We start from the raw sequence: 12,235 nt of genomic DNA, 5'->3' as shown, positions 1-12,235 counted from the left end.
AGATGGTCGGCAGAGCGCTCCTCGGCCACCCCAGGTGAGTAAGCACCAAACTCACCCAGAGCTCCCTGTTGGTCACATGTTTTTGTTAATTTTTTCCCCTGCATTTTTCCCCTCTCTTCAGCATAAGGCGCTAGTCGATTCAGGCGCAGCTGTGAGTTTTATGGATCGTGGACTCGCCCGTAAATTGGGTATTCCGTTAGTGCAGATAGACCCACCTGTCCCCGTGCACTCCTTAGATAGCCGACCGCTAGGGTCAGGGCTGGTCAGGGAGGCCACGATTCCGCTGGACATGGTAACGCAGGGGAATCATAGGGAGAGGATCAGTTTCTACCTTATTGATTCACCTGGGTTTCCGGTGGTGTTGGGGGTTCCCTGGCTGGCTATTCACAATCCCCTTATTTCCTGGAAACAGGGGGCTCTTAAGGGGTGGTCAGACGAGTGTTCAGAGAGGTGTTTAGGAGTTTCCATCGGTGCCACGACGGTGGAGAGTCCAGACCAGGTTTCCACCGTGCACATTCCCCCCGAATATGCCGATTTGGCTAGCGCTTTTAGTAAGAGGAAAGCGACCAAATTACCACCCCATCGACGGTGGGATTGCGTGATAAACCTCCTGGAGAACGCTGCACTTCCCCGGAGTCATGTGTACCCACTGTCACAGGAGGAGACGCTGGCTATGGAAACATATGTCACGGAAGCTCTGAGACAGGGGTACATTCGGCCCTCCATGTCACCCGTCTCCTCGAGTTTCTTTTTTGTGAGGAAAAAGGAGGGAGGTCTGCGTCCGTGCATTGATTATCGAGGTCTCAATTCGATCACAGTGGGTTTTAGTTATCCGCTACCTCTCATCGCTACGGCGGTGGAATCATTCCACGGAGCGCGTTTCTTCACAAAACTGGACCTCAGGAGCGCGTATAATCTGGTGCGTATTCGGGGAGGAGACGAGTGGAAAACAGCGTTTAGTACCACATCAGGCCACTATGAGTACCTCGTCATGCCGTATGGGTTGAAAAATGCTCCAGCCGTCTTTCAATCCTTTGTAGATGAGATTCTCAGGGACTTGCACGGGCAGGGTGTGGTAGTCTATATTGATGACATCTTGATTTATTCTGCCACACGCGCCGCGCATGTTTCCCTGGTGCGCAAGGTTCTTGGGCGACTGCTGGAGCATGACCTATACGTCAAGGCTGAGAAATGTGTGTTTTCCAAACCAGCCGTTTCCTTCTTGGGTTATCGCATTTCCAGCTCGGGGATGATGATGGAGTGTGACCGCGTTAACGCCGTGCGTAATTGGCCGACTCCGACCACGGTAAAGGAGGTGCAGCGGTTTTTAGGGTTTGCCAATTACTACCGGAGGTTTATCCGGGGTTTTGGCCAAGTAGCGGCGCCCATTACCTCACTGCTGAAGGGAGGGCCGGTGCGTTTGCGGTGGTCAGCAGAGGCTGATGGAGCCTTCAACCAGTTGAAGGCACTGTTCACTGGGGCTCCCGTGTTGGCGCATCCGGACCCTTCGTTAGCATTCATAGTGGAGGTGGATGCGTCCGAGGCTGGGGTTGGAGCCGTGCTGTCTCAGCGCTCGGGTACGCCACCGAAGCTCCGTCCCTGCGCTTTCTTTTCTAAGAAGCTGGGTCCGGCAGAGCGGAACTATGATGTGGGGGACCGGGAGTTACTAGCTATGGTAAAGGCCCTGAAGGTGTGGAGACACTGGCTAGAGGGGGCTAAACACCCTTTTCTCATCTGGACTGATCACCGTAATCTGGAGTATATTCGTGCAGCGAGGAGACTGAATCCGCGCCAGGCTAGGTGGGCCATGTTCTTTACACGTTTTAGATTTACGATCTCTTACAGACCAGGTTCCCTCAACACTAAGGCCGACGCGCTGTCCCGTCTCTATGACACCGAGGACCGGTCTATCGAACCCACTCCCATCCTTCATGCTTCTCGGCTGGTGGCCCCAGTGGTATGGGAGGTGGACGCGGACATTGAGCGGGCGTTGAGGGTTGAACCTGCGCCTGCACAGTGTCCGACTGGCAGAAGTTACGTACCGCTTGGTGTCCGTGATAAGTTGATTCGGTGGGCTCACACACTACCGTCTGCGGGTCATCCGGGGATCGATAGGACAGTGCGGGGTCTTAGAGGGAAATACTGGTGGCCCACCTTAGCTAGGGATGTGAGGCTCTATGTCTCTTCCTGTTCGGTATGCGCCCAGAGTAAGGCTCCTAGGCACCTTCCTAGAGGGAAGTTACAGCCCCTCCCGATTCCACAACGGCCATGGTCCCATCTCTCGGTAGATTTCCTTACTGATCTTCCCCCTTCTCAGGGGAACACTACCGTTCTGGTCGTTGTGGATCGGTTCTCTAAGTCCTGCCGTCTCCTTCCATTGCCTGGTCTCCCTACGGCCCTACAGACTGCAGAGGCTCTTTTTACCCACGTCTTCCGGCACTATGGGGTCCCAGAGGATATCGTCTCCGATCGGGGTCCCCAGTTCACATCTCGGGTTTGGAAGGCGTTTATGGAGCGTCTGGGGATCTCGGTCAGCCTTACCTCTGGTTATCACCCCGAAAGTAATGGGCAGGTGGAGAGAGTAAACCAGGAAGTGGGCAGGTTTCTGAGGTCGTATTGCCAGGACCGGCCAGGAGAATGGGCAAGGTACGTCCCATGGGCAGAGTTAGCCCAGAATTCTCTTCGGCATTCGTCCACGAATATGTCGCCATTCGAATGTGTACTGGGTTACCAGCCGGTCCTGGCTCCGTGGCATCAGAGTCAGACCGAGGCTCCTGCGGTGGAGGAGTGGGTACAGCGCTCTAGAGAGACCTGGCGGGCAGTCCAGGATTCTCTCAGGCAGGCCAGTGAACGGCAGAAGAGAGACGCTGACCGCCACCGCAGTGAGGCCCCGGTGTTCGCACCAGGGGACAGGGTCTGGCCCTCGACCCGAAACCTGTCCCTCCGCCTGCCCTGCCGGAAGCTGGGGCCGCAGTGTGTGGGGCCATTTAAAGTCCTGAGGAGGATAAACGAGGTGTGTTATAGATTGCAACTTCCCTCTTATTATCGTATTAACCCCTCGTTTCATGTGTCTCTCCTCAGGCCGGTGGTAGCTGGTCCCCTACAAGACGGTGAGGTACCGGAGGTCCCTCCACCCCCTCTGGACATCGAGGGGTCCCCGGCGTACACAGTACGAGCTATTCTGGACTCGAGACGCCGGGTGAGGGGCCTGCAGTACCTCGTGGACTGGGAGGGGTACGGTCCGGAGGAGAGGTGCTGGGTACCGGGGAGGGACATTTTAGATCCTTCCCTCTTGAGGGATTTCCATCGCCTCCACCCGGATCGCCCTGCGCCTCGTCCTCCGGGTCGTCCTCGAGGCCGGGGTCGGCGCGCTGCGGGAGCCGCGCGTCAGGGGGGGGGTACTGTCACGAACCTCGCCGAGGATGGTGCCTCTTCCTGTTCGGGCGGTGCTCGGCGGTCGTCGTCGCCGGCCTATTAGCTGCCATCGATTCCCTTTCCGTTTGTTTTGGGTTATTGGTTAATTGGGTACACCTGTTTTGTATTAGGATTTGTTTGTAGGGTATTTAGGGGCACTAGGCCCGCTGGGTATTTGTGCGGGCTTGTTGTTGTTACTCTGTGTTTTGTTGGTGTGATTTATTATTGTATTTATTCTCCGGACTGTTTAGTCCTGTTGTTGTTTTGGACTAGCAACGTATTTACGCCCTGTGTGTTGGCGTGACTGTTTTTGTTGCGCTGGGGAATAAATCTGAGGAAAACGACTGAACCCTGCTCTCTGCGCCTGATTCCACCCACCACACCTAGTAGATCGTAACATTCAGACTGCTTCCACCAGACATTGGCAGATTAATTCACTTTTCAGCAGGACAATAACCTAAAACACAAGGCCAAATCTACACTGGAGGAGACAGTGAATGTGCGTGAGTGGCTGAGTTACAGTTTTGACTTAAATCCACTTGAAAATCGATGGCAAGACCTGAAAATGATTGTCTACCAATAATCAACAACCAATTTGATAGAGCTTGAAGAATTTTGAAAAGAACAATGGTAACAATCCAGGTGTGGAAAGTTCATAGAGACTTAGCCAGAAAGACTTACAGCTGTATAATCTGCTTCTACAAAGTATTGTCTCAGGGGTGTGAATACTTAGAGTACAAGTCAAAGGTTTGCACACACTTTTTATTTATTTGTACTATTTTCTACATTGTAGAATAATAGTGAAGTCGTCAAAAACTATGAAATAACACATATGGAATCATGTAGTAACCAAAAAAGTGTTAAACAAATCCAAATATATTTTTGATTTTAGATTCTTCAAAGTAGTCACCCTTTGCCTTGATAACTCTTGGCATTCACTCAACCAGCTTCACCTGGAATGCTTTTCCAACCGTCTTGAAGGAGTTCCCACATATGCTGAGCACTTGTTGTGTGCTTTTCCATCACTCTGCAGTCCAACTCATCCCAAACCATCTCAATTGTGGAGGTCAGGATGCAGCACTCCATTACTATCCTTCTTGGTCAAATAGCCCTTACACAGCCTGGAGGTATGTTGGGTCATTTTCCTGTTGAAAGACAAATGATAGTCCTACTAAGTGCAAACCAGATGGGATGGCGTATCGCTGCAGAATGCTGTGGTAGACATGATGGTTAAGTGTGCCTTGAATTCTAAATAAAATCACTCAGAGTGTCACCAGCAAATGCCCCTCAGACCATCACATGCACTCCTCCATGCTTCATGGTGGGAACCACACCTACTCTGCATCTCACAAAGACACAGCGGTTGGAACCAAAAAATCTCAAATTTGGACTCATCAGAACAAAGGACAGATTTCCACCGGTCTAATGTCCATTGCTCGTGTTTCTTGACCTGAGCAAGTCTCTTCTACTTATTGGTGTCCTTTAGTAGTGGATTCATTGCTGAAATTTCACCATGAAGGCCTGATTCACACAGTCTCCTCTGAACAGTTGGATGTTGAGATGTGTCTGATGAATTCTATGAAGCATTTATTTCCTCTGCAGCAGAGGTAACTCTGGGTCTTCCTTTCCTGTGGCGGTCCTCATGAGAGGCAGTTTCACATAATGCTTGATGGTTTTTGCAACTGCACTTGAAGAAACTTTAAAAGTTTTTGAAATGTTCCATATTGACTGACCATGTCTTAAAGTAATGATGGACTGTCATTTCTTTTTGCTTATTTGAGCTGTTCTTGGGCTTGGTCTTTTCCCAAATAGGGCTATCTTCTGTATACCACCCCTACCTTGTCACAACATAACTGATTGGCTCAAACGCAATAAGGAAAGAAATTGGACAAATTCACTTTTAACAAGGCACACCTGTTAATTGAAATGCAATTCCTGGTGACTACCTCATGAAGCTGGTTGAGATAATGCCAAGAGTGTGCAAAGCTGTCATGAAGGCAAAGGGTGGCTACTTTGAAAAATCTCAAATATAAAATATATTTTGATTTGTTTAACACTTTTTTGGTTACTACATGATTCCATATGTGTTATTTAATAGTTTTGATGTCTTCATTATTCTGAAATGTAGAAAATAGCTTTTAATAAATGGAATGAGTAGGTGTGTACAAACTTTTGACTGGTACTGCATGTACTGTATGTAAATGAGATATTACTGTATTTCATTTTCATTTTACTGTAAAACATTTCCATTATGCGGTACTGTGTACATTATGGGGTACTGGGTGACATTTAAAAAATATTTGATCAATTTTGAATGCATTTCACAACAAAATGTGAAATAAGTCAAGGGGTATGACTACTTTCTGAAGGCACTGTACACATAATTCTACAAAGAATAAGGACTCTCAAGTGTAAAATCCTCGACATAAAGATATTTAGTGATAATGTCAGAATCTAACAGTCCAACACAATATGGTCTGTAGCCAACAGGGCAGTGGTGGAGGCATTCCTCAGCCGGCCATGATAGGAGAGACTTAAACATGCCATGAGTGATAATTGAGCTGTGGGGATGAGAACAGAGACAAGCATGGTTGATCGACTCGTCTGTGTCTCCACCTTTTTGGACTTGTTTTTCTGTTATTTTCTCCAGTCGTCTCATGCATTGCATCTCAAGGTCAACTGAATCTCCTCTTTGCTCTGGCACTCCCTGTTGCATTCTTATTAGGTTTATTTAACTCACTAGTAGCAGCCAGAAGCCAAAATACATCACTATAGACACAACACACCCATTTTCAAGACCTTATATTTTGAAAGCTTTACTAGATTCTCACTTGGGAATGAACATATCAAGCATCAAGCACCTATTTGATGTTTGATTCCCAGTATTGTGTTGTGTGACCTCCAATGAAATATCCTTTATCTACTTAAAGTAAATCCTGATTTATTTAAAGCTTTATTACAGTACAGCTTTCTGGGATAATATCTCAAAAACTAATTTTCATCTCGTGTCACAAAGTAACCTAAATCCATCCGGATAATCTCAACAACAGTATCAAATTGCTATGGAATATATTCCCTTTGCCCTCCAGTGTCATTGAAGATAGCATTCTATGCTCTGTGAAGTCAATGGATTCCTATAGATATACATGTATCACAAGGAAGATACCAGTCATCATTTGTGAATAAACAAAAAATATTTTACAGCATAATTATCCTGAGGGAGTATTTCAAGATTCTTAGAATTTCTTAATGAGAGCGACTGAAAGACAGATGGAGTAAGACCATTGTACCACAGTGGCAATTTTGTGTACAGAAACTGCTTCTCCTTGCAATGAGGCAATCATACTAATAATCATACTTTAAGGACTGATATCTAACATCTTTTGGATATCTTCATTTTTATATATATTTAAACCCATTTCAAAACAGACCTTCCTTTGACATTGTCAAATGAAATTTGGTTTGTAGAGTTTCCATATATTTCAAGGGATTGTTTGTCAAACTGGGACACAATTTGTCCAGCTTAACCTAGAATGACACTGTCATTTTTATTAATCCCACAGAGGAATACTGTGAGGCAGCTTGGGTGACACAGGCCAATGCCATCTCAACAGAAGAACACTAAGTTTGAAAATATCTAAAACTAAAATAAAGATAGTCACCATTTATTTTATCTATGTTGGGCAATTTGTGTGAAAATAAATTCAAAAAAGGTACATGATGTGTTTTCATCAGACAATATACAAAGAAAACAAACAATCTCCATTTTCCATTTCCCTTTTTTTATTACTAGGATATATTTTTGACGTTGGTACCAACATTTATGTGATAACTACAGTGTGCATTTCTAGGATATACAATGCCTTCAGAAAGTATTCATATCCCTTGACTTATTCCACATTTTGTTGTGCTACAGCCTAAATTCAAAATTGATTAAAATAATAAGAATAATTATCACCCATCTACACACAACACACCATATTGGCAAACTGAAAACAATAACCCATAATGGCAAGCCATTTTCAAGTCTTGCCATAGATGTTATGTCAAATCTGTAACTAGGCACTCAGGAACATTCAACGCATCTCCAGCATATATTTGACTTTTGTGTTTTAGGTTAAAGTCCTGCAGAAAGGTGAATTTGTCTCCCTGTGTCTGCTGTAAAGCAGACTGAACAAGGTTTTCCTCTAGGATTTTGCCTGTGCATTGCTGTATTTCATTTATTTTTTCCTAAAAAATTCCCAGTCCTTGCCGATGACAACCATAACATGATACAGCCACCACCATGCTGGTACTCAGTGATGTGTTGTATTGGATTTAACCCAAACATAACACTTTGTATTCAGCACATAAAGTAAATTTCTTAGCCAATTTCTTTTTTCAGTTTTACATTAGTGCCTTATTGTAAACAGGAAGCATGTATAGGACTTTTAAAATTCTGTACAGGCATCCTCCTTTTCACTTTTCATTTAGGTAAGTATTGTGGAGTAACTACAATGTTGTTGATCCATCCTCAGTTTTACTCCCATCACTGCCATTAAACTCTGTAACTGTTTAAAAGTCACCATCAACCTCATGGTGAAATCCCTAAGCGGTTTCCTTCCTCTCCAGCAACTGAGTTAGGATGGACGACTGTATCATTGTAGTGACTGGGTGTATTGATACACCATCTAACGTGTATGCTCCAAGGTATATTAAATGTCTGCTTCTTTTTTTACGAGGCACTGGAAAACCTCTCTGGTCTTTGTGGTTGAATCTGTGTTTGAAATTAGCTGCTCGACTGAGGAACCTGAGATGTATGTGTGGGGTACTGAGATAAGGTAGTCATTCAAAAATAATGTTAAGCACCTTTATTTCCCAAAGAGTGAGTGATTTGTTAAGAAATATTTACTCCTGAACTTACACTATATATACAAAAGTATGTGGACACTCCTTCAAATTTGTGGATTTGGCTATTTCAGCCACACCGTTGCTGACAGGTGTATAAAATTGAGTACACAGCAATGCAATCGCCAAAGACAAACACGCTTGACCATCTGGCATTCTGAGGGACAAATCTGGGTTTGGCGGATGCCAGGAGCACTACCTGCCCGAAGGCATTGTGTCAACTGTAAACTTTGTTGGAAGAGGAATAATGGTCTGGGGCTGTTTTTCATGGTTTGGGCTAGGCCCCTTAGTTCCAGTAAAGGGAAATCTTAACACTAATGACATTCTAGACAATTCTGCGCGTCCAACTTTGTGGCAACAGTTTGGGGAAGGCCCTTTCCTGTTTCAGCATGACAATTTCCCCGTGCACAAAGCGAGGTCCATACAGAAATACTATTTTTGTACATATTCAACATTTCTGGGATCTTTTATTTCAGCTCATGAAACATGGGACCAACACTTTACATTTTGCATTTATATTTTCAGTGTAACTTGTAATAATTTTGAAAAACCTAATTCCACTGTGACAATATGTGACAGAAAATCTCAATTTAATCTATTTTAAATTCAGGCTGCAGTATAACAAAATGTGGAAAAAGTCAATGGATGTGAAGCCACTGACATTGGAACCTAAATTGATTGAGAAATTCATCAAAAGCCATATGTTGGCCTTGTTCAGACTACCTTTAAAACAATCTATAGTGTAGTAGAGGGCTTAGTGTGTTGGAGTATTGTTTTAATTTCAAAACTTGCATTTTGAGGTTTGAGGATTTGTTTTTACTTGCACCATTGCATGTCCACCAAAACACCTGTAGAGGGAGTTCTGGGAGCTCTGACTGCATTTTCACAATAATTTATTGGTTGTACTAAAAAAGGCCATCATAGTAAATACAAATATGTTCTTAACTGACTTGCCTAGTTAAATAAAGGTTAAATAAAATAAAACAATCATGAAATACACATTTTTCATTTCAGAGCACAAGGTAAGCATTCAAGGCATTTAAACAACACCTGCAGTCTGTAGGTCACAGGCCTAGGCAAGTCCAAAATGGAATAAATATTTAAAATAAATTGAAATGTCAGTCAATTCAGGTCAGTCAGTCAATTCAGGAAGTAACCTGATATTCTAATTCCATAATAGAAAAACAGGCATCACTTCCTCAATTGACTGACTTATTTTGAATTGATCCATCCCTTCATAGGCTGTGTGTGTGAGCATGTGTGTGGTGGGTTGGTGGCTGGGGATGGGGCTCCTGAGTGGTGCAGCGGTTTAAGGCACTGCATCTCAGTGCTAGAGGCATTACAACAGACCCTGGTTTGATTCCAAGCTTTTTACCTTTATTTAACTTGGCAAGTCAGTTAAGAACAAATTCTTATTTTCAATGACGGCCTAGGAACAGGGGCAGAACGACAGCTCGGGGTTTGAACTTGCAACCTTCCGGTTACTAGTCCAACACTCTAACCACTAGGCTACCCTGCCACACCGCCACCCTATGGAGTCCCATAGGGTGGCGCACAATTGGCCCAGCATCGTCCGCGTTAGTGTTTGGCAGGGGTAGGCCGTCATTGTAAATAAGAATTTGCTCTTAACTTACTTGCCTAGTTAAATTAAGGTTACATTTTTTTTTATTAAATGGGGGGGGGGGGGGGGGGGTTTATCCCTTATAAGATCAAGTCTATCCGTTACAGAGCCAACTTTTTATTGTTACATTTGTCTATTGTTGTTTTGTACAATACTTGTGATCTGAGATTCTAACCGCTAGATTCAAATGGTCACATTCATTTGAAAGATAGAGAGGCAGAGGAAATGGTGATTAAGCTCTGTCGGGAAAGATAGATAAAGAAAAATAGGGAAATAGACTCACCTTGGGCTGCACTTCCACCTCCACCACTTGATTCTTGTTCATGCAGCCTTTCACGAAGCCCTCCACGTTGCTGTTGAACTTCATAAAGATCACATAGGTGGCATAGGCTGAAAGTAGCACAATACTTTCCCAATAGGAGATGTAGTTATCCAGGAAGAAACAGATGAGCATGATCAGGTCCATGATGTAGAAGGAGACGTCACGGAAGAGGGGCCACCAGGTCAGATTGAGGATCTCCCTGGAGAAGATGGCGCACATTCCAATGACAAAGAGAATGTTGAAGACAGCTGAGCCCACAATGGTCCCGATGCCCACATTGCTGTGGGAGACGAATACACCAATGACTGAAGTGAAGAGCTCCGGCGCCGACCCGCCTGCCGCCATGAAAGTGGCCCCCGCCACATCATCAGAGATGGCCAGCTTCTCTGTGATGACTGTCAGAGCGGGCACGAAGAACTCATCACACACAATGGCTAAAGAGATGAACATGTACAGCATCCCAAACATGTGAAGCACCACAGCACCCTGGCGCCTCTCCTCCAGCGTGAACAGGTCCGTGGGGTAGTCCCCCTGGCTCTCGTTGCCGTCTGCCGAAGACCTCATTGCCACGGGAATGTCGGCTGAGATATTGGGGTCCCTCTGGTGCTGTGTGGAAAGTAGAGTCCTGTGTGGAGTTGGGCCTGACTGAAGGATGGCCTCCTGGGGCAGGAGCGGCTCTGAGTAGGTCCCTGAGCTCCAGGTCAAGGCACTGAAGGAAAATGAGATTGCGCTTATGGCTACCATGCTGAATACAAAACCCAGGATTCGTATGGGCCTCATCTTTCTGCGCAGGTTCTGGTGGCGGTGCCTATTACATGTTGCACCCAGAAAAGGCCTTTGCACCACCATATCCAAGCAGGGCTGGTCCAAACCCATCTCTGTGGTGTGTGTGTGTGTGTGTGTGTGTGTGTGTGTGTGTGTGTGTGTGTGTGTGTGTGTGTGTGTGTGTGTGTGTGTGTGTCTTCACTCTCAATGGTTTGGTAGAAGGAGAGTGGACTGGTTTTCACCAGACACAATGCATGGTCCTGCCTTAGGCTTCAAACAACATGGGAGGATTCCAGATGCTTTCCAGGGTCTGGCTTGACCATTGATGTCTTCATATTAGCCTCTAAAAACAAGATTTCAATAGAAATGAAAGAGAAAAAGAAAAGGAGGAAGCGTCAACATGTAGAACTCACACACAGCAACAAACTATTAGCTGTCACATGCCTACCTCAATTCTGTAGTGAATTTAACACCACAACGTAGTCCTGACCAGTGGTTATCCAGTTATCCATACATGGGTTCAGAGGCAATAGCTATATCCCACTTTATCTTTTCAGAAATAAGCATATAACATTGGGGAAAAAATCTGAAAATGTTTGAATTCATAATATACTAATTGCCTACTCGGACAAATAGGGTTCATAATATAATATTCATACAAATAAATCAACACTACTAATGGCATGGTATCCAGGTAAAATGTATGCAAATAGCAGAATTCCACAAAATTATAGGCTTACTCGCAATGTGATGCACCAAATGCCCTTGAAATAAAACGAACTTCAGTGATACCTTTATAAAGGTTATAGTTACAGACTAGCCCACTATGCAATTGGATTGCGGTGTTGAAAGCAGATCGTCTATGTTATGTATTAGGGTTGTACCATTTGCACCTCCATACTTACCGTAGTTGTGATGCAGAGTATTATGGCTAATGTGTGTTGAGATGATCACATTCTGGATAAATGGTTGAACTGAACATAATTACAAAGAGGAAATTATCCTGATTAAAATGGTGCCCGACTTGAAAAAATCTAAAATATACACATTGTGAGATATTTGGCGAAATAGACAGGCCTGCCTTTCCATAGGAAAACAACGGGGGGATCTCAGCGTTCCAAGGGCAAAAAGTATTTTGGGGCTAGCATTTGATGACAACCGAGCTCGCTGCCCAGACTTACATAATTAGAAAGAGGAGATTGTCATGATTAAAATGGCGTCCGAAA

General features: G+C 44.7%; 1 protein-coding gene across 3 annotated transcripts in view; it reads right to left on the bottom strand.

The window, feature by feature from the left end:
* LOC139378784 (sodium/potassium/calcium exchanger 2-like) overlaps nt 1-11,142 on the bottom strand; it is a 180,783-nt gene extending 169,641 nt beyond the window's left edge. For all 3 annotated transcript variants that reach the window (XM_071121281.1, XM_071121282.1, XM_071121283.1), the window contains exon 1: nt 10,206-11,142. In XM_071121281.1, coding sequence (XP_070977382.1) covers nt 10,206-11,120 — 915 coding nt within the window. In that variant the 5' untranslated portion in view covers nt 11,121-11,142. The remainder of the gene's footprint in view (nt 1-10,205) is intronic.
* Nucleotides 11,143-12,235: the final 1,093 nt, after the last annotated feature.

The sequence above is a fragment of the Oncorhynchus clarkii genome, chromosome 21 (assembly GCF_045791955.1).
Source record: "Oncorhynchus clarkii lewisi isolate Uvic-CL-2024 chromosome 21, UVic_Ocla_1.0, whole genome shotgun sequence".
Lineage (NCBI taxonomy): Eukaryota > Metazoa > Chordata > Actinopteri > Salmoniformes > Salmonidae > Oncorhynchus > Oncorhynchus clarkii.
Note: the sequence above shows the minus strand (reverse complement) of the source record. Positions and strands in the feature narration are given on the sequence as shown.